Source organism: Brachyhypopomus gauderio, chromosome 3, assembly GCF_052324685.1.
Source record: "Brachyhypopomus gauderio isolate BG-103 chromosome 3, BGAUD_0.2, whole genome shotgun sequence".
Classification (NCBI taxonomy): Eukaryota; Metazoa; Chordata; class Actinopteri; order Gymnotiformes; family Hypopomidae; genus Brachyhypopomus; species Brachyhypopomus gauderio.
In genome coordinates, this window is record NC_135213.1 from 25,378,382 (window position 1) to 25,403,341 (window position 24,960).

General features: G+C 41.1%; 2 protein-coding genes across 6 annotated transcripts; one reads left to right on the plus strand and one right to left on the minus strand.

Annotated features, from left to right (window-relative positions):
• Positions 1–206: 206 nt before the first annotated feature.
• On the minus strand, positions 207–19,786 carry sgms1b (sphingomyelin synthase 1b). 3 transcript variants are annotated; one of them, XM_077000654.1, is made up of 7 exons: positions 6,913–6,964; positions 6,601–6,644; positions 4,512–5,343; positions 4,285–4,402; positions 2,849–3,002; positions 2,395–2,561; positions 207–2,282 (listed from the first exon to the last, which is right to left on the minus strand). In XM_077000654.1, the coding sequence occupies exons 3-7, from the start codon at positions 5,123–5,125 to the stop codon at positions 2,109–2,111; spliced, it is 1,227 nt and encodes a 408-aa protein (XP_076856769.1). In that variant the 5' UTR covers positions 5,126–5,343; positions 6,601–6,644; positions 6,913–6,964; the 3' UTR covers positions 207–2,108. The 3 variants fall into 3 exon arrangements, with proteins under 3 accessions (XP_076856769.1, XP_076856768.1, XP_076856767.1); XM_077000653.1 differs by lacking the exons at positions 6,601–6,644; positions 6,913–6,964 and adding an exon at positions 19,647–19,786; XM_077000652.1 differs by lacking the exon at positions 6,601–6,644 and having other exon boundaries at positions 6,913–10,558.
• A 67-nt stretch (positions 19,787–19,853) lies between these two features.
• On the plus strand, positions 19,854–24,913 carry aarsd1 (alanyl-tRNA synthetase domain containing 1). 3 transcript variants are annotated; one of them, XM_077000649.1, is made up of 12 exons: positions 19,854–19,993; positions 21,390–21,518; positions 21,689–21,848; positions 21,941–21,998; positions 22,106–22,262; positions 22,537–22,653; positions 23,011–23,141; positions 23,235–23,301; positions 23,428–23,519; positions 23,615–23,669; positions 23,886–23,980; positions 24,359–24,913. In XM_077000649.1, exons 1-12 carry the CDS (start codon positions 19,964–19,966, stop codon positions 24,495–24,497), a joined length of 1,230 nt encoding a protein of 409 aa, XP_076856764.1. In that variant the 5' UTR covers positions 19,854–19,963; the 3' UTR covers positions 24,498–24,913. The 3 variants fall into 3 exon arrangements, with proteins under 3 accessions (XP_076856764.1, XP_076856766.1, XP_076856763.1); XM_077000651.1 differs by having other exon boundaries at positions 19,912–20,047; XM_077000648.1 differs by lacking the exon at positions 19,854–19,993 and adding an exon at positions 21,025–21,135.
• The last annotated feature ends 47 nt before the right edge of the window (positions 24,914–24,960 follow it).

The window sequence follows — 24,960 nt, forward strand, 5'->3', positions numbered from 1 at the left end:
CATCACAGAACAGCAAAATTATTATACTGTGTACATCCTCCACTTATTTTTCCCAAGTGAAGTAAAACCCTGCATTTCACACCCAATTTATCTTGTATTACATTTTTATACCCCTACTCCAGAAATACAGCATAACTCATAACGCACAGGACAATCTGTCTGGGGAAGGAAAAGAAGAAACTGAATTAAAAAATCATTTCAAACAGTTCTGTGCTAATGGCTTATTTATTGGCAAATTATTAAAGTGTTAGCAGCTTTTTCATTGGATGTTTTACAGAAAGGGCCCAGGGAGAGACAGTCATATTCTGCTTTTTGACCACACAGGTCTGGGTGACATGGTTGAACAGGAGTGATGGTCAACCACAACCACAACCACACACAGATGCTGAAAACTCATGCCCAGGTTTAGAGTTAAGGCTGAACCAACAGAATGGGCTGTTTGTCAGACAATACAACATCACACTTGATCCCATATTCCCTTCCAAAGAAACAATGTAATAAATAAATTAAACACACAACATGAAATGGCTAAGGATGCTTGAGCTAGCTTTCTGGTCTGCCTGGCCTGAAAAGGACAATTTTGGTAACTCTTCCTTTTATAGCTCCTTTTACAGAAGTTTAGGTATTAACTAGGACAAATATAGGGACATAACTGTTGTTGGTTTAAAAAAAGATGGCAAGTACAAAGACAGTATATCAAATATTCCACATAACTGCCTGTTATGTTCATACATTTAAAACTTCAGTTGGTGTTGTTCAGGACTGCCCACACTTGCTCCTGTATGTCTAGTGCCCTGTAGAGTTCAGCTTCAACCCTAACACAGATCCTGTTAATCAAAGCCTCCAGTAGCACACTGGAGCCAGGTGTGCTGAACTCTTCATGGCAGTAGATTTATCCAGGGCTGCTGTCATGTAGCCCTAGTGTAGAATCTAAGAAATGAGGCACAACTCCCCTTCAATAACCCAAGATCTGTGTTCAGCTAAGGACAGAGATCACAATATAATTAATAGGTAATAGGATTAATATACAAGTTTAATACGTCTTTGTACTTATCATCCTTCCGGTGAGCAATACTTAATCAGGTTTCTTTTCAAGAAAATAGTTTGGCACATACGTTATACCTGAAATTATATACAAGGAGGAGGAGGTACCAAAGAATCTAATATTAGGATGAAAGTCTTGGTTGTGCCAAATCATATACAATCCATCCTGTTCTACCGCAAAGACGCACATGGACACACCAATGTACCACAGACACTGAAACACAATGTAAAAATCAAAATGGAGGGAACAGAATCACATGACCACAGACCACTGCATGGCTGTACAATCACGGCGAGAAAGGCACTGAGGAACTTTAGATCACCAAAACAGTATTTTGTCTCTTTTTGCTCTCTGTAACAAAAAAATAAAACAAATCAGTTTTAAAAATAATTTTTGTCATAGAAACTGCTTTTGCAAATCTGCAAGAGTATAGCTACAAAATCACATCAGCCCTGTCTCGCACCCGCTGCAGTCCTCTGCAGAAAAACGCTCTGCAAAATTTCATTTCAAGGGACCCACAGGGTACTCTGGTCATGCTGAACAGCATGGAAACACTTCATCCACTGAACGGTGCAAGTGGTTAGATTCTTCTTTGTCCGGTCAGTCACAATTCCTGACCAGTGGCTCAGTTATCTGTACGCACACAGAAATCCTACACTGACCACAACAAGCCCATCTACTTCAGTCTGCAGACTCAATTAATGGATCTAGGTAAATCCTAGCAAAAACACAGAGGGCAGCACTGTGGAGAGACATTGCTCACCAAGTGATTGGCGGTTTTTTGGCATTCCGCAAACAAACTCCAGACGTTTCGTCTGGATCTCAGCATTTACTACACACTATAGCTACAATCCCACAACACATCAAATCTGAAATAAAGAGGAATGAAACACTTTGGACGGGTTCGGTTCATTGCCAGTCAGGTGGCACCGTGTGACATAGCTGAGCGCGGAATGGGCCGGATGGAGTTCATTCTGAGGTTGTCGGGTGGCTGAATCGTGGCACTTGGGGCGAGTCTTTCGAGGGTCCTGCTCCCCGGACTGGACTCGGAGCAACCCAGTGGTCAGTCCAACTCGAACCTGCTGTACCTCACGTGGCTCCATGACATGGACCGCCAAGTCAAAGGGCTCTGGTAGCTCCGGGGTACGACCCCCTGAACGTTATGCTCCAGGTACTGGAAGAACCTGAACCACCAAGCACGGGCCAGGAGGTTGCTCGAGGACGCATTCTTGAGATCCTGCACGGTGAGGAGACAAAGACACACAGATCCATTAACATCAGAATCCACCGGGCACTTGTGGACCAACTGTGAACCTCGCGAGGTTACTTGCTGTCACAAGGTTACTTACTGGCTGGTTGGCCATCGTGTGGTACCACCAGAAGAGGCGAGTGGTGACGAAGTAGGCGACGATGACATCGATGGTGTAGTGGTCATGGGCGAGCAGGATGCAGAACACGCCCACGGCACAAAGCACACCACAGCCCCAGTGGTACCACCAAAACCGTCTGGGGGAATCTGCAGGACACACACAAAGACACTGGAACAAAATGTCTGACCTTTCGGTTTAAAGGACAAGGTGTACACAAGCACATTATTTTATTGACATTGTTGTTTTTCTACGCATGTCATATTGTACTGTGTTTTCTACATTTGTGTTATATTAAGGGCAAAGCAAACAAGCAATCCCAGAGCTGCTTCCAGCTTTTCAAAATGCTCAGGCTGTATATTTAATGTGTCCCACAAGGTGGCAATGTTGCTTAGCCCGAGTTACAACACATGGCAGACGAGTAATGATCACTTACACTCTTTCATAAAGAGATAGGTGAGGGTCAGCATGACTGTGTGGCCGCTGTACAGGTAGTCTCCGCACATGTTGTGAGAGCCCGTGATGGTCAACCCACCTCCAGCAATCATCTTCATCACCCGCCGCATCTGGGACTCCCAGTCGCCATAGAGCTGCAATACGGAGTGGACATGGGGGGACATGGGGGTTGGCTGTCTGCTCAGGCCAGTCTCCACACGGCCTCTACACTCATTCACATATATTTCTGCACCGTGTTAATGGGTCTGTCCTTCAACTGTTTTCTTTTTTTATAATAATAGATGAAAACAATTGCATGCCTTGTAATCACACACACACACACACACACACACACACACACACACACACACACACACACACACACACACACACACACACACACCATGCACTCTCTATTTCTATTTCTATTTCTCTCTCTCTCTCTCTCTCTCTCTCTCTCTCAGCTATACTGGACAGGAAGGCAGATCTGACATGTGAAAAGGGCATCTGGCCAGGCGTGGCTCGTGATGAATGGATCCCCGTGGGCCTGGCGGAGAGGATTTCCTGCCCTGAGTAGTGCGTGTGTGGTGTGCTCGCGCACCCCGCCCCAGTGACTCACTCTCTCTCTCACACACACACACACACACGCGCACACACACACACACGGAAGAGTGAAAGTGCTAGCCATGGGACTGCACCATGGAAACGCGTTCACACTCCAAACAATCAGACCACTTCTGTATTTTTTACTCATTCTTATTCTTTCTCCACTCTGTACTAATCTAATGGTGTGCTATACATATAAATACAGATCTGTAATGGCATTAGGCACCACACATTATCTGTAGAAATAATATCAGAAATATTCAGTAGTGGCTGTTGGAATTCGAAATCCCAAAGCCTGTAAAGGGATTTCAAAATGTGGAAGTGGAGCAACCGAAAAGCACATACTAGTGCTAGTTTGCACAAAAGAGCACATACTAGTGCTAGTTTGCACAAAAGAGCACATACTAGTGCTAGTTTGCACAAAAAGGTCAACTTGAATGCATTCCAAACGCATGGGGCCTCTTTTGGACTTTTGCTTCATTTTTTGTTTTTTTTTTTCATCATATAGTTAAGATAAAATCTTATTAAAATTTTTGTGCCGTGGTCATAATAAAGGCTGAACGAGGCTCAAATCTGTACTAAAACTTATGAGATTAATCTTAGGCTTTTAAGAATTTATATCACCCAAAGGAAAATCAGCATTCATTAGTAAATGTATATTTGAAACCCTTATTACATTGCCAGAGTTTGAACATCAGTATCGCTGACACAACAGCAATAAACTCAGAACACAAGCTATTGATGGTCCTATTACAAGTGTCAGAAGTGCTGGTTTTTAGCACATGCTCTTGTGTTTGTGTTTTTCTTCAAACCATACACGCGAGTTCCTACCTTAGGTGAGCACTTAAAGTGTAGTCCTGGAACAGGCAGAGTAGTGACGTACATGGTGATGCATCGGTACAGGTACAGTGTCCCTACAATAAACAGGAACCGCCGGCCAATAATGGACCTGTCAAAAGAAAAGTTTCATGTAACCGCATCACAAAGAATGCAATCTAGTACCAACAGCTACTAAATGATTGAGAATTCAAAAGAGTACACAAAAGCTGTCCACTCACTTATGTTTTAAGAGAGTCCACTGTATGATCCACAAGATCACCAGGACCATACCATTAATCTCACATATGGAGAAGGCCCACTCCACTCGGTTGAAAATGTCAAAGAATTTGTCAGGTAATGGAGGGGTCACCTCCTTAGGAGGTACACGCTCATGGACGATGGAGATCATGATGGTGGTGAAGATGAAACAGGAGATGGCGTACAGGAAGGCCACGGCAGTCTTCCCCCACTCAGCGGGGAAGAGTGGGCTGCTCGGCTCAGGTATGGGGATTCGCACCAGCTCCTTGTGGTAGCCATTGGCGAAGCCATTTCGTTTGGCCTCACCGCGAACACCTGCGTCTCCGTCATGTGCCAGAACGGCGTGGCCGTTGGCATGGCCGTTCTTGTGCGCGTCGATGTGGTGCTCAATGCTGAGGGCCTTGATCCTGTCGAGGAGCTGCTTCCCACCGTCCGGCGCGAGGCGGGACAGCGGGGGCTTCTGGAGGTCCGTCCAGGATAGCTGCAGCAAAGCACGTCCGTCCACGTGGCACAGAGCTTCGGCGTACTCCTGCAGGTCCTCCTCGCTCAGCCAGATGGCAACCTCTTCCTCGGACCACTGGGCCACTCTCTTCATGACCGTCCCTCAGCTCGCGGGGGTAACGAGCAGGTTCGTAAGGAGACCGGGGCGAGGGGGTCACAATGATGCTCGCCTGCTACTGGACACACGGCTTTCCTCCATTCACGACCACCATGAGGTACGACGGCGGCCCAAAGTGGTAAGAATGGTAAATTAGCTCCAAGCTTCACAATGGTTAATTGAAGCAGGTTTCATTTCCTGTTTCACTGTCCGGCCTGAAGACAACAAACACTGGTTGAGACAAATGATAAAGCGTCGGATGCAGCGATATGTGAAAACGTAAATCTGCTGTAGATGAGTTCTGTTTCTGTCATGTAATATGTGATGTACGTGTTATTATGAAGCATTAATATTCTGTTGTAAGTGTCAGCTGGATGTGCATTCATATTTTAGGTTGAGGTGGCCAAAACAGCCTTTTATATATATGATCTTTAGAGTATGAATTACTGAAACATGCAGGTTATACATAATTTCGCTGCCTTTGAAAAACAATGATTAAACAGTTTCTTTACAAGCCTGTTACCATTCAACTGAAATCATATACACCAGTCAGCGAAACTGTAATGAGACGTTATAACATACATGAAATTTATCACAAAATTTTCTCTGAACAGATGCCCATAGCAAACACAGAAGTGCAACAACACAAAAAACTTGAAGTGAAATCAAACAATTAAGGATTTTATAGACTTTAAAAGTGTGTTAAAAGGAAATAGCTAGAAGACGTCTGACGTAACACCTAATCCTTATAACAAAATCAATAGGTTAACCATCAAGTCACTGGCCCGTCCAGAAGTATGACTGTACTGTAGTGACTACAGTTTAGACAACATGAGAAATGTCTAACATTAAATCAGGTCCATTTTTAAAAAGCTCATTTAAAAGAGGAAAATGAAAAGAAAACCACAAGTTGTACATTCATTTCTTAAAAACCAGTCCTGCTTCTGAAGCTCAGGAGAAGATTGCTCACCAGCTACAGCGCATATACTGTTTCCACTCAAGAATTCAAAGAACTCGTGAGTGTGATTGTCGGGGTGTGGCATGTATGTTTACAAGTGAGTTCTTGGAGCAGGGGGATGGGATATCTTCCCACCACACATCTGCTTTGGATTACAGAAGGGACCTTACGGCACCACAGAATCATTACTGGCTGTGAAATCTACAAGACGTGTTAACGTCTTGAGACAGATACACAGATACGTTTTCAGTTAGGTTTTAAACAATGAGAAATGCTGCGGTGTTGCTAAGATACGCTTTTGTAACCGTGACTTCCTGCATGACCCTAAAAGTGTCAAAGCTAACCCCATCTCTGTAAGCCTTTCCTGTTAAGGGAAAGACTTCAAGGCCTAACTAACCTTCAGATTAAGAATGCATACTGCCTATTTTCTTTTCCAAAATTAAAAAAAAACTTCTGGTTCATGAAGGTGAACTCGGCTGAAATGTAAATAAGTCAAAATAGTCAAAACTGTTACCTGACAGTTACCATTGATGCCATATTCAGCCACACTCCAAACCACTTAAAAGACAAAAGAAGTGAAGCTTAACCCAATCTGGAGCCTCAGTAAACAGGACAAACATGGGATGGGCTAAACTTAGCAGTAAGTGGTTAGATGTGGATCACTAGTCATGGGTATATTGTACACACCAGCAAAAGCACATAACTACATATACACTAGATATACAACTAGATTTGCTTACATAGGTTTTCAGGTTCACACGGTTAGCTAACAGTCATCTACAAAACCTACAACACCTATGACAAATGTGCGTTTGTTTTAACGTACCTCAGTGCTGTTCATAAGCAGCTCTTAGCATGACTACAGCTTCCTTCATCTGTGTGCCCACCCCCTCTCCCCAAAACTCACTCCTGAAGTTTTCGGTCTCTTTCAGAGCCCTCCCACCCTCAGATTGACTCCGCCCAAACAGACATCCTTCCCTCCCACTCCTGCACGCAGTGAACATTGACGCGCTCTGTAAAAATGCTGCACGTTAGGGTGTTAGGCTCCGTTAACTAGTTGCCTAGCAACACAAAAGAAATAAGAGAAAACATAAGTAACCAAACACAAAATAAGCAACTTAACATTTACTCACTTCAGTGGTTCCATGACGATTTTACTATGGATATGTCCCAGAACCACTTCTGCGTGGATGTGTTTACAGTAAGAGACCACTGGCTGTTCTATACATGAGCACCCATACCTGAAACTTTAACCACACTCTTTGCGAGTTGCACACTATGTCTGAACCCTAGGGCCCTGTTTCACTGTACCTGCCTCCATGTCTGAACCCTAGGGCCCCGTTTCACTGTACCTGCCTCCATGTCTGAGCCCTAGGGCCCCGTTTCACTGTACCTGCCTCCATGTCTGAGCCCTAGGGCCCCGTTTCACTGTACCTGCCTCCATGTCTGAGCCCTAGGGCCCCCGTTGCACTGTACCTGCCTCCATGTCTGAGCCCTAGGGGCCCCGTTTCACTGTACCTGCCTCCATGTCTGAGCCCTAGGGCCCCGTTTCACTGTACCTGCCTCCATGTCTGAGCCCTAGGGCCCCGTTTCACTGTACCTGCCTCCATGTCTGAACCCTAGGGCCCTGTTTCACTGTACCTGCCTCCATGTCTGAACTCTAGGGCCCTGTTTCACTGTACCTGCCTCCATGTCTGAGCCCTAAGGCCCCGTTTCACTGTACCTGCCTCCATGTCTGAGCCCTAGGGCCCCCGTTTCACTGTACCTGCCTCCATGTCTGAGCCCTAGGGCCCCGTTTCACTGTACCTGCCTCCATGTCTGAGCCCTAGGGCCCCGTTTCACTGTACCTGCCTCCATGTCTGAGCCCTAGGGCCCTGTTTCACTGTACCTGCCTCCATGTCTGAGCCCTAGGGCCCCGTTTCACTGTACCTGCCTCCATGTCTGAGCCCTAGGGCCCTGTTTCACTGTATCTGCCTTTAAAGGGGTGTGAGTGTCTATAAACAAAGGAACCAGCAGAAGCAACAGAGCCACGGTGAGTGTGTCAGGTTCCATTCTCATACTGCCATTGCCCAATTCCATAGAGGACGCCCGTCTTCACCAGAGTGCCATTCAATTACAGAACCACCTTAATTTTGCTTGGCAAACAAAGGGGTGAAACCAGGGACCACAAAAGACATCCCTCCATCTCTCTCCATCGCTCTCCTAGATTAGATTTCACACAAACTACATTCACTGCCCTGTTAGTGAAGAGCCAAAAATACAAGCGTCAGCGGTATAAAATGTCCTGATTCATGGATTTATTTATTTTTTTGATGAAACATGGAACAGAGCTAAACTGGGTAATCCAGGACACGGCACAGAATGGCAGCCATTCTTACACAACCACTGAGTTCATAAGGATTTAGAAGAACATTACACCTTTCATTAGCAGTGGGAAATAAGAGAGCAGGTACTAGGGAGCATCTTGTGAACCTAGGAGGAAGAAATGGAGGAAATCATGCACCTGAAATGGTGACCTCATAGCAGAGTGCTGAACATGCCCGAGGGCTCACGCTTGGCACTCAATGAGGCAACACATTCAATTTCAAGGCAGCTTTGACAATTTAATCATTACACAGAGGTGCTTTATTTGAATACCAGAGAAAGGACAAACAGAGGTACACGCAGTCTAGCCTATATTCCAGGAAATTCACTTCCATTCAAAAAAACACAACTGAGACAAATAAACATGTTTTAGGCTAATCAATTTTTATTATTAGAAGCGCTGTCATTAAGCAGTCGAGGACTTTGTAAAAGTTGACTATTTTCAGAACACTAATGGCATGATTACACCATACCATGACGAGGAGGTTGAGGGACCATCAACAGCCGTTTACCTCCTGAACTACTACTACTACTACTCAGCGAGCAGTAAACGCCTACCAGCCTATTCCCTTTCAGCCCTGCACTGGCTAGTGGGCAACTTGATGCAATTAGGCTAGCAAGACCATCAGAGAGTTAAGAGAGAAGGGATTAAAAAGTGTTTATAGAACTGTCTCTGGGCCACATGATTAATTGGCCTATTTCTTTGCCTTTCTTCCACTTGAAGAGGAGCTAATTCCCCACTGACCAACAAGCTCACGATGCTGGCTCTATTTAAAAGCTACATTCAAGACAAACTAGCTAAGCATAAACACAAGCAAGAAGCAAGCCTACAATTCTTGTGGAAGGTACCTTCTTAAAGGAAAGACCAGGTGATATTTGCACTGACTAGCTAGAATTAGGTGGAATCCTTTATGTCTAAAACAGCTTTAAACCAAGCCCCTTAAAGCCTCTGCCGTATTATAGGATTGCACAGTGCATGCTAATGTTTCTTAATTCTTGGTGCTGTACTAACATCACAGAAGAGCACCACAGGGAAACGACCATGCTAACAAACTGAACACATTTTACTTATGTGCTGTGAGCTTAAATGATACAAAATTCCCAACAAACATAAATGCCAGTACAGAACCATGTGACAGAGTTCAGCATTGTCTTTTGCAAATAGTAATATAATTGCAATACAGCCTGGTATTTTTTCCACACAGTGTAAATTCACCCATTTTTTAAGCCTCTATAATTCATATGCTTCAAAAGCTGTTTATTTAAGGAATGGGATACTGGGCAAGAAACAACCGGAAGTTGTACCAGGTCAAGAAGAGATTGATGACCCCGTCACAGTCACCGTCAGGCAGAGGGCAGGCCACAACAGTCCTATTCACAGACTGAATCACTCTCTGTTCTCTAAGAATTCCTTAACACACACATTCCATAAGCCTGAATCCAATTACATAGCCCAGCTAAACCCAAGTTCAAGTGACAAACATACCAAGCCTGTGTGTCCTAAAGTATTGACCCCATCACCCAAAGCACTTTGTTTCATCAGGACTAACACGTACAGATAAACAAAGGCTGCTTTCCAAGGCCTTTCTCCCAATACATTTACACCATCCAGGTCTGCTTTAAAAACAGTTACATCAAGCAGAGTCCTTCACAAAGGTTATGAGCATGAGCATCATTTTAGCTTGATTGCAGTTACATATTCAAGCAAAGGAATGAAGGCTAATACAGGTCACATTTGAAAAGATGCAAAGGAAAAAAATAGGCCACCGGGGCAACAAAGATTCCGTGCCTCGCCCAAATCCCTGTGAACTGAACACCAAACCTTTCTTTGCTCAGCTCCCTAATTCTGGATGTTTTTTGAAGTCTGATTAGTTTAACTTCCTTTAGCAAGACACCAAGATCATTTTAGCAAGTAGTACATAAATCTCCAGGAGCACATTCAAGTATCACACAGACCTTAATATTCAAGTTATCGCAAAGAGCTCAATAAGCAACATGCTAACTGCATCTCTCAACAATTAAAGAACAATTATACAAGATTTCCTACTTTCTCCCCACAGACTGGAATTAAATCATTTTACCTGGTAGAACAGAGTGATCACACACATCCAAATGAATTCTAAACATATAAAAAATAAAAAAAACTTAATAATATTCAAGTGTGAGAAATTCCATGTGTGGCGTGAGAGCGTGTGAAATCACTAAAATGCGTGAGTCTCACGCTCAAAGTGTGCATATGACCTGCATATGACCCTTACCAAGGTCAGCACGTGATTACGCAGGTTTCCCACTGACTGTAAGTCACATTTATGTGCTCTCTGTCTTAATAATAACTTTTTTTGCTGGCCGGGAGATGGTTGCAGAGAGTATGTTTTCAGGGTTGTCAACTTTCACGCATTGAGCGTGAGACACACGCATTTGACCGTTTTCACACGCTCTCACGCCACACTTCCGATATCTCACGCCGAAAAAAAATCACATCTATGATTCAATGAGTTACTAGTTCGCCAACCACCTCTGGCGCCAACCACCGGCGATCGATAGATCGCGATATAACACTAAATTTGCGTCCATTTTACGTGCCCCCCCCCCCCTTCCCCCGCATTGTACACTGGGGTGCCTTAAAATTTTGCATGCATTTAAAGGGTGCCACATCTGAAAAAAGGTTGAGAAACACTGGTCTAATGTGTTACATGCGGTGCTTATTGTGTGGTTAGTATATATTGTGCATATATATATATATATATATATATATATTATATATATATTGTGTATATATTGTCGTCTTTGTGAGTATACGTCATGTCTGCATTGTTGGGCTGTTTTCTGGTAAATGCTGTGTATTTGAAGATTACTCATCTCAGCATCCTGCCACACCTCACACGTTACAACCTTTTTATTTTTAATGGTGTTTATTGCATCATTTTCTCTTAACTTAATAGCTGCTGCTACCCAAACCGGGACCAGAGTTCTTCATTTTGTTCCCTTTCATGTACACATGTTCTGAAATTACATGTTCTTGGAAACAAAAAAAAAAGTAATTCAATGCATCATGCATTGTGGGAGGGATGTGTCTGCCAGAGTCTCTGTGGATGGGTGGGGTGGATGGGCGAGGTGTATATCCATGTATCCGTCACACATCAGTCAGGTATCCATGTCGAGCGCTGCTGCAGGCCATCACACATGTTCTTATACAACACTCCTAATTCCCAACTTCCTAATCCAATCTAATTTAAGAGAAAACTCTGATGAAGGAAGACATTATTCACGAGTTTCAACTGTAAGGGGCATAACAACCCTATCAAACAAAATCTGCCAAAATCTGCTCCCTTTGTACACTGAAATGTTGTTTCTCATCCTAATGTTGAGATAATGAAAATTAATCTAGCCACATTAGTAATTCTAGAGTGGTTTTGGCTAATGTTTACACTTCTAATTGGGACGATGGCTTTTTTAAACATATTTTCTTATCAACGATACATCTTCACACTAATTAATATTAGTGGGAGGCATTAACTGCTGGCTTAATCCTCATTTAGATCATTCTTCCTCCAATGCACGTACACTTTCCAAGTCTGGCAAGGCACTCTAGTTCTTTATGAAAGAGTTTGCTGTTTCTAATGCCTGGCACTTTAATGCTCCATTTATTCTCAATTTCGTTGCACTTTTACCAGTATTGATTTTTTTTTTTGGGTCACAACAGGCTACCTCTGTCTGTGTCTCTGCATGTAAATATGATGCAACTAATCAAACTCCAATTTCGTTGAACATCCTCCTTATGTTTAGAAGGGGGCAATAAACAGGAACGGAGGTTAGTAGGCTGCCCAAAGAATCTTCTCTAGTGCACAAAGGTACATTTATTTGCAAGTAATCAACATGTGAACTCTAAAAATTAGGGGACCATTACCTCACCCATCAAGCCTCTCTATGGCATCTTAATACAAACCTATTTTCAAGTGAGGATTTCGCTGACTTTGTTAACCAGAACAAAGATTTTTTAATGTTAAGACATCCGATGTGTCCATATAGGCCACTCAGGCATATATGGATATCCTATATCAGATATGAGAAAAACAGATGCATAATGCATATGCCGCAATGCATATCTCAATTTGATATCACATATAGGCCTACTACCTCTCAGTCCTCAGGAATAGATAAACATCTCTACTTACAAGCAGACACTGGTGTTCTTATGATACAGTATACTACTGAGCTTTTGCTCCAAACAAGATCCAAGATTTATGAACATGGTGACAAGGACAACAAGCTACTGACCTCATCAAATTCCCAAGATAAAAACCAATCCAGATAAAACTACTGAACCTTTGGAAAGTATATGCATCTCTTAACTAATCTGATCAGGATAAGCTCCTCTTGACCAGCCTGTTGAAAAGGGACTAGGGAAGTCCATCACTGTTGCGCAACTCAACCTAGTTGTTGTCACTACAAAGTGGAAAATGTCCTGAACCAGAGGGTACAAGCTAGCCCCTCTATTAACAGACATGTTCAGTGTTGCCTTCCTAAAATCGAACTCAAGCCTCAATTTCCCATCTCTTGAAAAAAAAAGGGTAAAGATCTCTCAGTCTGCACTTCCAACCACCCTATAAATGTGTTAAACCTTAACTTTAATTGTAATTAAAACGGTCCATGTTATGCCTGGAATCCATTCTCTCGATGTGAGTCTTTGAATGTGCAAAAAAATAAATAAATTCCCGGTTTTCAATGTGTGTGTGTGTGCCATATTTTGTCAATTGTGATTTTTACACCCCAATCGAAATTTGTCCTCCGCTTTTAACCCATCTGTGCAGTCAGAACACACACACACACTAGTGATTACTAGGGGGCTGTGGATCACACATGCCCAGAGCGGTGGGCAGCCCTAGCCCGGCGCCCGGGGAGCAGTTGGGGTTAGGTGCCTTGCTCAAGGGCACCTCAGTCATGACCTGTCTGGGAATCGAACTCACGACCCTCCGGTCACAAGACCAGTTCCCTAACCGCCAGGCCATGACTGCCCATGGACTGCCCTTTCACTAGGTTAGTTCAAACGACTATTTAGACCGTCTCTGCACACTTTAAATCCGTCTTTTTTTCTCGCTGTGTCCATTTTACACCCTCCCCCCGTCAACATTTTACGTTCGCCAACCCCCCCCCCCCGTCAACAACTTACGTTCACCCCCCCCCCCCCCCCCCTCCTCAACAATTTACGTTCACGTATGACAGAGTGTCCTTGTTTTTTGTCAGACCTAGGTGGCAACCCTAATAACAGTACCATGAAATTGTTGGAACGGTGTAGCCACAAAAGCATGACAAGTATTAAATAATTCAGCATTCTAGACGTTATGCAAATGTACTGATAAAATAAATGATTTATTATGAAATATCATTTAAAATTATATTTCAAATATTGTATTTCTAAACTAAGATTATATGGGTTTTTGGTGTACTGAGCAAGTCAAAAAGCCATAGACATTAATGTTTTCTCTCGGATCTTGGGTCAGTTGGTTTAAAATCATTTTAAATTTCATTTTTACAGTGTAATAGAGTGCTAAAATCATTCATAGTAACCTTTTTGTGCAATATTAGATTTTTATGAGAAACACTGGTTACACCAACTGACGACAATCAAATGACAAACAAATGACAAAGTTGAATAAAAATTCAATAATTTTAATAAATGTGATCACAATCTAATAGTTTGTTTTAATACCATATAAAACAATACCCTTAACAATGAAGAAACGGATCGATCTCTGATTTCAGTACAGTAAGAAATTAAATACACCTTATTCATCATATTAAAACAATCAAATCTAAGATGATATTTAACAAAGAAGAAAAACTAAAACTTAGAAAGTTTCTCACATTCACTTTCATTCTTTTCTTTGCTTTGAGTTAATCAACTTTCCCTTGCAACTTTTTTGCCTTCATTCTTAAGTTCCTTATTTTTATTAACCTTAGCTTCTCCCTTTCCTTCAGCACTGTTTGCTGGTACTTTTCTGCACTGCCCTAACAGCATGTGATCTCTTTAAACTTGGCTGCACATTGTCATGCTCAGCAACATACACTATGGGATCTGGAGGACCATCAAAAGCTGCTCATCTGCTGTTGAATTCAGTGATGAATTCAGGAGGAGTAAGGTTCAAACCTTCAGCAAGCACATTTCTTCTTTTGTTCTCTCTGTACTGCCTCTGATACTGCGTCCACTTTCCCTCATCTGCACCTGTGTTTCCCTGGACAGAACTGTGACTGGATGTTTGTGATATTTCCCTGTCTCTTTCTCTATGATATCTAAAGTACAGAAGATGACTAAAACTGTTAGTCTAATGTCCAGGGCCTTAATTCCTCTTCCATTTTGACTTCAAACCTCTCAATAAACCTAACTCAAAAAAAAACTTTTTTCACTGATTTTACTTTCTCATGAAACACTAGCATGTGTGTGAGGGTGTATGTAGTGTAATATTCTGAGAAAATTCTGTAACCTAAAGATTTAGATTAGACACAATATGTTAAAAACAGGCATAATTAATTATTTATTCATTACTGTTAGTAAATTATAGGATACCAGACAACTCAAAGAAATTATGCAAATAAAGTTTAAAAGAATTACAAGTATTATGATTATAGTTTTTATATATAAAATTTAATAAATTTAATAAATATTTTGTGTTGGTTTATTAGGACATACATTTTGTGCTTTTGTTCATATATTACACCTTACGCCGTAAGGCGGCCAGGATGAACCAGATCGTCTGACCACCTTTACCGGCTCAAAAAAAACACTCTTATATTTCTGATAAAAATTTAACTTAATCAGAATAAAGATAAAATACTGAAGTTATCTTGCATCTAGCTCTGAAGCTCTTCCGATGTCTGAAATACAGGCGGTCCCCGGGTTACGAAGTTGATCCGTAGTAAATCGATTTTCGGTGTAAATCGGAACATACGTACATGTATGTACGTAAATAATGTACTATACGCAGTTATCCTATCCTAAAGCTAGCCTTTTGGCATATACCTTTATCCATAGCTGCGTTTAACTAATCCTGACGCCACGCACACCAAACACCAAGTTCCGTTTACGACGCAGAACCATTTAGGTCCAAACAAGGCTTTATACGGTAAATGGGAGATGTGTAGTAACCACGAAAAATCGTAACTTGGGAACCTCGTAAGGATCATATTTCGGCCTCAAAACAGATAGCATGCGCGCACGTGTGGTTTATCATTATGATTTGACAGATTTTTCCCCCCCTCAATTTTTTTTCTCGCGGACATGTCGGTACGCCGGAATTCCGGCGTGGCTCCTGAAAACTATCAGGCCTGGGTGAGTCACTTTCTTTACTTGTAAGAGGCATCTTTTGTTGTTTGCATACACAAGTTTCCACCTAAATACCTATTGTTTATGTGCACTATCCTATAGAAATGTGAAATTAAAAACAGATTTCATTTAGAGATTTTAAAATTCTTTTAGACTACATTTCAAACTACACATTATGGTATATATTATATAATAATAGCAACAATAATTATTATTATTTATAATAACAATGATTACAAAAGTAGAAATTGATCAAATTTGTCTCATAAAGGAAATAGTGCAAGGGTGTAACCCAGTTACAGGACATTTCAAATTGAAATCAAACTTGACCTTGGTTTGAATATTTCAAACTATTTTTCATATTAACTTGAACATTTTATGATGATTTATGTTTATTAACATTTTACTGAGGTTATACCATTTGACATGTATTCTAATCATACCTGACCATGAAACTGATTTATGTTTGTCAAATTTTACAGAAAGTTACTAATCTTGACTTTCAGAGGTCCTTCTGTTTGATGGCACATTCTGTTACATGATCTTCTGGCTCAAAATGTTAAAAATGGCTACAAAAAGGGTGGTTACACCAATAGACATATCAGACGTTTGACTTCAGACATCTGAATCAGACACGATTCCCCATGTTAATGGAAATATTTAGAACTGCTTCTCTGTTATTTGATATTAAAAATATGTGTTTAAGATTATGCCAGTATGCCAAAGGTTGTTTAGAACGTCATTACACATTTTTTCAACAACTTACATTCTTGGTGCTGCATTTTTATGGTTACACCATTTAGACAATTTTGCCCTTTTTCTCTCATTATCATCTCAGAACATGATAAAATCAGGCATGTCAAAATATGGGCCCAAAGAAAAAGATATTTCAAAGTAAATTATAGATTTACTTTGAAATGATCACATTTTAAGTTATTCAAACCTCAGAGAAAGGAAGAAATGAGCGGTACGTCTTACACCCTTTAATGCAGGAAAAAAATACAGCACACAGGATTCAAATCCTGAACACTGGCAACAAGAAGGAGCAAGAAGCTTACACCCATCAGTGAACGGCTACATCTCTAAACTACCCACTCAAACTAGCACCGTTAGCTAGCCATGCTGAGAAAACCGCGTCGTGTTTATTAGCATTCTGTGCCGATCCGTAATCTTGTGAAAATGCAATTGGAACAGTTACTGTCTGTACTGCTTGGCCCCAAGGTGGAAAAAAAATTATTTTGTATCATTAGAAAACCTTGGAAAAATCAAAACACTCTGATATTTATCTTGATATTATTCTTTTTGCCACTTCACTCATCTCTGATGACAAACCTTTAGAATGCCCCGCCATATGGCCTTAAATCAAACTGTCATGTCAATGCAGTTAAGCTTACTTTTAGATATCTTCTCACTAATACATCTGTGAGACCAGTACAACACACCTCATAATTCTAAAAGCTAAAAAGCTAACAAATACAGCTGTTTTTTATTCTCTTAAGAGAACAAATTTTAGCATACATGTAGTTACATAGCCATATTCTCAAGGTGATACAACATGTGACAAAGGATGTTTAAGCAAACATTAACTTTACAGAAACAAAACGCTTGTCCCCAGTACTACACTACAACATATGCTGCTCCTTACCACTTAAACATGTATTTCTTTACAATGAATTCTAAGCACTTTTTAATTTAACTTTATTTCCATAGGCAGAAAGGAAATCACATTACTGATTCTCAAAGTCAAAGACATTCTAATAATAATTATTATATTTAAAATAATGTTAGGCTCTCCATTTAAAGAACATGTGACTTCTTTACTCACTACTCTCTCACAGTATTTAATCATGACGAGCCTAAATGAAGGAAGGAAAAATTATTCTGACCCCTCCCCCACCCCCAAAAAATAGGAACCATGATACACAGGAAACATTACACAATGCTGAGGTCAGAGATACTTCAGACAATTACACAAAAGAAGAAAAACTTTACGAATTATAATCGAGTCATTTAGTCCGAAAGGAATCCGTTAGCATGTAAGAGTGAGAAGATTAAACTGAAAGTCTATCACTGGTCTCTGTTCTCTACTGTCAAATACTAGCCTATATTAGGACCATGTGCCCCTCATGAGTGCATGTCTCACATTTTCCATAGCCAGCTCAGAGAAACTGATGCGTTTATGTAATCGGAAAAAAAGGGACAACAAAGCACAGACCACACATGAGCGAACATTTATGAGAGAAGTGACTCAATTAAACAGTTCTGCAGGATTAAACGCATTGACACAACAACATATCTCAAACTGTGATTGTGGTAACTAAGGTGGGCTAAAAGTACAATTACCAGAAGCTGTTACTGTGGTAAGATTTAAGATAGATGTCAGTGTCTCAACTCCTGATATTAGCAAACATGTTTGCACAGTAGGCCATCATTAGTTTTTAATCATGATTACTGATAATATTGGTGCTATATTTAAATAAGACCTCCAACAAATATTGGATTGCATGTTGTGATGGTAAGTTGCCACAGAGATGAATCCCATCAAAAAGTGCTAAAAGTTAAAACCTAGGTATGCTCCGAGCAGTGTCTTCACTGAACTATAGACTATATAACACACACAGACACAAAATATTACATTTCAGAGCCTGGTTAAACACACTGGATAGAGAGTCCAGCTGCTCAACTTGGTGCTCCCTGGATGTCAACAAGAGGCTGGTTAATGAAAGATATTTCAGCAGTAAATACAAATACCTGAGTGGTTGCTTCATGAGAGAGATTTCAGCAATAAATCGAAAAACATGACAAAGTCAAAACTAGCACAGGCTTTCCACTATCAAATTAATGCCCCCACTTACAAAACCACTAGTAATAGAGCTTACATATCAAACCAAAAATATGAGTGGGGAAACACAGGTAAACAACTACAGCTGTGGGAACAGTTGGTGGTAACTTATGTGGAAAGAGTTACACACACAGATGTCGTCCAAGATAAATGATTTGTAGCTGACATTCCAGCTTTCCCAATAGCCTACAAATAAAGCTGATAGTTGTTACCTACGATACCTTTCTGTAGATTTTCCTTAATTAAGGCTGATGTCTATCCAATTACTAAAACGTTCAGTTTTAAAATTAGCTCCTAGCTAGCTAGCTGTTTGCTTTGATACAGCCATGTATAGCAAGCCAACACTATGCAACAAAAACTAGGGGAATACTAACAAATAGTCTTCATGCAATAACTTTTCCTGATTGCATTAAGCCAGGTTAGCTATCCAAGGCTATTTTGCTGTATATACAGAGGTGATCTAAGCTCTATTATGTAACTTAAGCAACATGTTACGAACGTACAAATGATGCTCGATTTAGAAAATAAACGTTACCGTTAATAACCATTAACCGCTTCAGCTTTTCCAACCACACACGTTTAATGTTTCCTTCACACACGTTAAATTGTAAAAATGTGGCGGGGTAGGAGAGAGATAGAGATAACATCATCTAGTCGCACGTAGCTAACAGGCTAACCAGTGTACCTGCACTTCAACATTAGGAGTGGAGGAGCCCACACAAGACCTCCATCGCGCAGGATCTCCTGTCTGGACGACACGATAGCTACTCTGTGTTTTACTTGGTCTTAAAAGACGCGTTCAAACAAATTTAAGCGTGGAATTTACATTATGTAGCTAGCTATATTTCTGGCGAAAAAAGTTGTAGCGTTAATGATCAACAGATGAAGAGTGTGAGGTAACCGTTATAGCCAGTTAAATATGGTTAACCAATCTAGTTGCTAGATCTTCCTTTATACCTGCTGCATCTGGATCAGAAAATACTTACTTGTGTTAACCCTTCAAACACATAAACACTGATCAGCAGGAACCTACCGGCAAGTAAATATTCTTCTTTGTAGTTTTGTCAAATATTATAAACATATAGGACAAGATCCTTTTCTTCAACTTGCAGGAGAGCAGATGAAGTTGCTTAGAGGTCCTTGCTCAGATCTACTCGACGGGCCCAGAAGGCGACTGGACCAGTTATTTGAGTCCGCAGCATGTTCATCGCTCTCTAGTCTACGAGCACTAACCCCCCCTCCAAGATTGGGGATCCGGAGGAGGCGAAGGATCCGGCAGGGTGGGGGTGATCTAACAGACCACAGCTCCTTCTGCAACTGGACCACCTCACGAAAGTGCAAGCTACAAGAATGCTGCGCTACTGCACGATTCCCTTCACGGTGACACTTACTGCAAGAAAAAAATATTGTACCCTTCTTTCTAATGCATGAATGGTAAAATATCGTGTTATTTCACACACCCCTCGCTAGTTCGTTCATGCGATAATGCGATAAAAACAAAGAAATAAAGCACAAATTGCTAGTTTAAACAGCCAAATAAATGCTAAGTATTTGACACTGTAGCGTTTTTTTATTAAATGATCTCAAGAGCACAGGTAACAATAAAAGAATGGCCTCTAAACGTTCAGATAAGAGAAGGAATTGTTGCCACACTGAATTTAAGCATGTGATGCCATAAGGTTTCACATGTAATTGTGTGTGAAACGGACCCCCACATTTAATACCTCTGAAAAAATACCTGTTTGTTAAATACATTCTGCAGTTAAGCCGCTTTTGCCCTAGTCTACACTGCATGAAATTATAACATTATCAATATGTTCTCTTTCGATAGGCTTAGTTAAACACGATTAACATGTGAAAATAATTCACTGGAACTTCTACAATGATTCTACTATGACAATTCAACGTAGCACACCTGAACAAGGGGAGGGGGAAATAATATCCTGCACAACAGTAAATAACAGAAGTGTAACTGCACATGAATGTGCAGGCAAGATTTTTCTGTCTTGTGAGAATAGACAAGAATATAACTTACTAGAAGAAAGGCAACGATAGCACAAATAAACATATTCACTTATATTTCCAATAGTACAAAAACGAGAAAGGATATATGTGTGAGTGACACAAATATGACACATGGCGCATACAAGTAAATGTAATGTCAATGTTTTCAAATATAATTTAAACAACTTCAAGACAAGAAAAATGGATTTAAAAATGCTAATGTGTTGAACTCAGATCCAGATTGCACTGCTCAAATCCTCCATAAGTAACAGAGGGAAATGTCACAAAAAATATAAACATAATTAGGACAGTAAATAATTTTAATTTGTTACATTTTAAATAATATTTAATAACGTTTACAGGATACTGTAGTTCAGTACAAAAATGAAAATGAAGCCTGCTCCTGAGGCAACAGGAGACTTTTATTTTGGAAGTGCTGCAGCACGTTGACATTTTTAGTTTCCCTTGCGCTTGTAATAATGGCTTTCCAGTGTCAGAGGGATAGTTATATGAAAGAAGTATGTGAATATCTGTTGTATGTGTTATGCATGGAAGTGGGATAAAATATATCAAGTCTTGATTTCCCCCTGTTGTAACTAAATTAGCTGGGTCACAGTACCCAACAGATACCGGCGACTCTAGCTAGCGAGTTAATCTACTTACCTGCCGTGTATCTCTGTAGTTACCTCACAACCCTAACTAGTTAACCTAGTCTGCAGCTCTAAATGTCTTTGTGTTTTCAACATCCGCTTTTCGTGTCTATGCTGTTCAGTTTATCACGTCTGTGGTGTCCTGCGCTCCTGCCGAACTTAAATTAGAGAGCAACGGGAAGAAAGAAAAGGTGAAGGGCTTCAACGTGGTACTAAATGATACCATTCTGTTCCCCGAAGGAGGAGGGCAGGTGAGTTTCTGTCATTAAGCTAACCTGAATAATAATACATTACCATTTGTTTTTGCCAGCGATGTAAAATGAAGATATGAGCATGATATGATTCATGCCGTGCCCTTAATTTGAATAATAAGCGCATCCTCTTTTTAAGTTCTGATTTATTTAATATGACTTATATGTAGCCCGATGACCATGGAACAATTGAAAGCTCGCTGGTTCTACGAGTTACGAGACAAGGGCCCGAGGCGCTGCACTTTGTCACCTCTGCATTAGAGCAAGGGCAGGAGGTGCGGCTGAAGTTGGATTGGGAGCGGAGGTTTGATCACATGCAGCAGCATTCAGGTGGGCATCGACTGGATGGGTGTGTTTTTGACTACTCATGAGGAATTATCACTTTCAAAGGTTTTGTCTCTTCTATCATTTTTTTAAAACAGGGCAACATCTGATCACTGCCTTGGCAGACGCAATGCTTGGTTACAAAACTACTTCATGGTAAGACCCTTGATTATTATCTTCTGAATATAATAAATAGTGATGTGATGGTTTCTGTAAAGCTTCAGCTCACCGCATCTGTGTGTTCTGAATGTCTTGTGTTGTAGGGAGTTAGGCAGACAGCGCAGCAGTATTGAGCTGGACACAGCCACTGTAAAACCAGGAGAGATGGAGGCCCTGGAGGCTGCAGTCAATGAAAAGATCCGTGCGCACATCCCAGTCAATGTGCAGCTTCTGTCTAAAGATGATCCTGCTGTGGAGAAGGTAGGTGTTTGTGTATGTGTTGGGGGTGGGAGGTATGGAGGTGTGTGTGTGTGTGTGTGTGAGAGAGAGAGAGAGAGAGAGAGAGAGAGAGAGAGAGAGAGAGAGAGGCCTCCAGAACTAATGGGAGTGGATGGCTATTCCAAATATGCAAAATAAAAGTGTGTGGATGGCTGCAAGTTTATAGATTGTTAAAAGATTGCTACAAATGTTTATTGATTGGCTAGTTTTCGTAGCCTTTATTATGCTTTGACAGAATGTGCATGTGGGTAAACAGGTAAGAAGCAGAGGACTCCCAGATGACCATGCAGGTCCCATCAGGATCATTGACATTGAGGGCATAGATGCCAACATGTGCTGTGGAACCCACGTGTCCAATCTGAGTGATCTCCAGGTGAGGCGGGTATGCTGAGACAGTTTAGGCCCATCTCAGTGCCACTGCTCAAGATCACTTATACTACGTGTTACACTGAGACTCCTAAGCATATGTCAAACTTGCAAAGCTGAAACCCTGTGCCAAGGCTCACAGTTATAAACACGTAACTTGTGGCTTATATGAACGAAAACACATCTAAAACCATATTATTTGTGGGTTTTAATAGCAGGTGATGTGTGTTGGTATTGTTGTGGCATAAAGGCACTCTGTCTTGAGATGTGCTGCTGTTTACCTGCTCTACTACATGATCACACGCAATATTGTTAACTGTCCAGTTTATTTTGATGGGCTCTTATTGCTTTATATAATCAAAAGGTGATTAAGATTCTGGGGACAGAGAAGGGGAAGAAGAATAAGACCAACTTAATTTTCATAGCTGGGAACAGAGTATTGAAGTATGTTGAGAAGAGCTACTCCACTGAGAAGTCCTTGACGGCCTTCCTGAAGTGAGTTGGCCAAGAAGTGAGAAATTCCAATAGCTGGTTGTGATTCTCGTGCTCTGCACACACACACTCATTCTGATGCCTGTGATCCCTCAGAACATTGCCAGAGGAGCATGTCGACGCAGTGGACAAACTACAGAAAACTGCAAAGCGTCTTCAGAAGGTAAAACAAACTCCCATGTACACTGTCCCATGTTACTGTTTACAGTGTAATTTCACTCTGTCACATAGTCAAAAGCCAGTTTGACACATAGACACATTTTCAGATAAGCACACATTTTCTTTGCAGAGTAACCTCACTATCCTCCGCGACATGGCCGTTTTGATAGCACAGGACTTCAAAAGCCGCCCGGACAGAGGCAACTTCTTCAGCTTTCATTAGTGCGTTTGTGCTTGAAATGGCCCTTAATCCTAAGAAACCACCTAAATCAATTACCAAGATGAATATTTTAACTGTTTATTGATCTTTTCCACAGTAAAGATGGTGACAATGAGTTCATGAACATCATTGCCAATGAAATTGGCTTTAAGGTGCTTTTTAAAATTATTTATATAGAAATTAGCTTGTTTATCTATATATTTTATGCCTGTGTGTGTGTGTATAATAATTTGTATGAGCTTTACATTAGCATTAAGTAATTAAGTCTACATGTTTTCATAATGTGCATATTCAAGCTCCAAAGAAAACCATCCAGTAGCATGGTGTAGGTTTACAGTGTCAGACAGTTGTGATGTGTTTATCTACAGGACACAGTCATTTTTCTGACCGTGGGAGAAGAGAAGGGAGCAGGACTCTTCCTGCTAGCAGGGCCTGAGGATATCATAACCGAGTTTGGGCCGCGGTAAGGACCATGGCTGTCGAGCTTCATTAAGTCACACTTAAATGTGACTTTACTAGGACTTGATAATGCACACATTTTCCCTGACACATTACCCTGTGACTACCTCAGAGTATTCTTAATAATGATGAGTTCAGTAAAAGTTGTTAAATTTTGCAATACATGGTTTCCTCCACTAGGTGTCACGTGTGAAATAAAGACACATTTGCCTCCCAAGTTAAGTGCAAATTTAGGAACAACAAGTGGGATTTCTCAACTAGCTGCCTGAACCGAACGGTCAAACTGGAAGGCAGGCCTTTGTTCTCCTGTTGCCCTTTTGCGTGAGCCATCAGGCTGGCGGAGAAATTACTTGTGTGCACCTGTGTGTGTGTTGGTGTGCAGGGTGGCCGAGCTGCTGCAGGGAAAAGGCTCAGGGAAGAGCGGCCGATTCCAAGGCAAAGCCAACAGCTTGGCTAAGCGAGCGGCAGCCGAAACCCTGGTGCAGGAGCAAAGCCGCAGACGCAGTGCAGGAGAAGAGTGAGGGGGCGGGGCTCAAGTCTGGCACTGCCCACACACCCCCACTTTCCTCATGCTTTGGTCAGAGTTAATAAAGTCAGAGGTTAATTAATTGGTCAGATAATTATGTTTTAGGCACCAACAAACTCTTTAGCTGGCTGCCTTTGGCAGCAAAATTTGTTCTGCTGACCAGAAATCATTTTAATCAAAATCTGTCTAGTATGTGTTTTGGTGGACTTCAAATTAATTAACAACCTTTTTTGCAGGGTTTTACATCTGTGTATCAATTAAAAATCACACAAGAAATGAAAAGTAAATTTTCATGTTTTATGAAAAGGAATTGTGTATATTATTTTAAAATGTTTTGTTGTACAGTTTGAAGATGAATTGTGTACCGGTTTAATTTATAATAGACAGAAGGCACCATTGTTGCATATTAGTGTCATTTGTGTATCTTGTTTCTAAAAATGAAATGGTAGAAGAAAAGA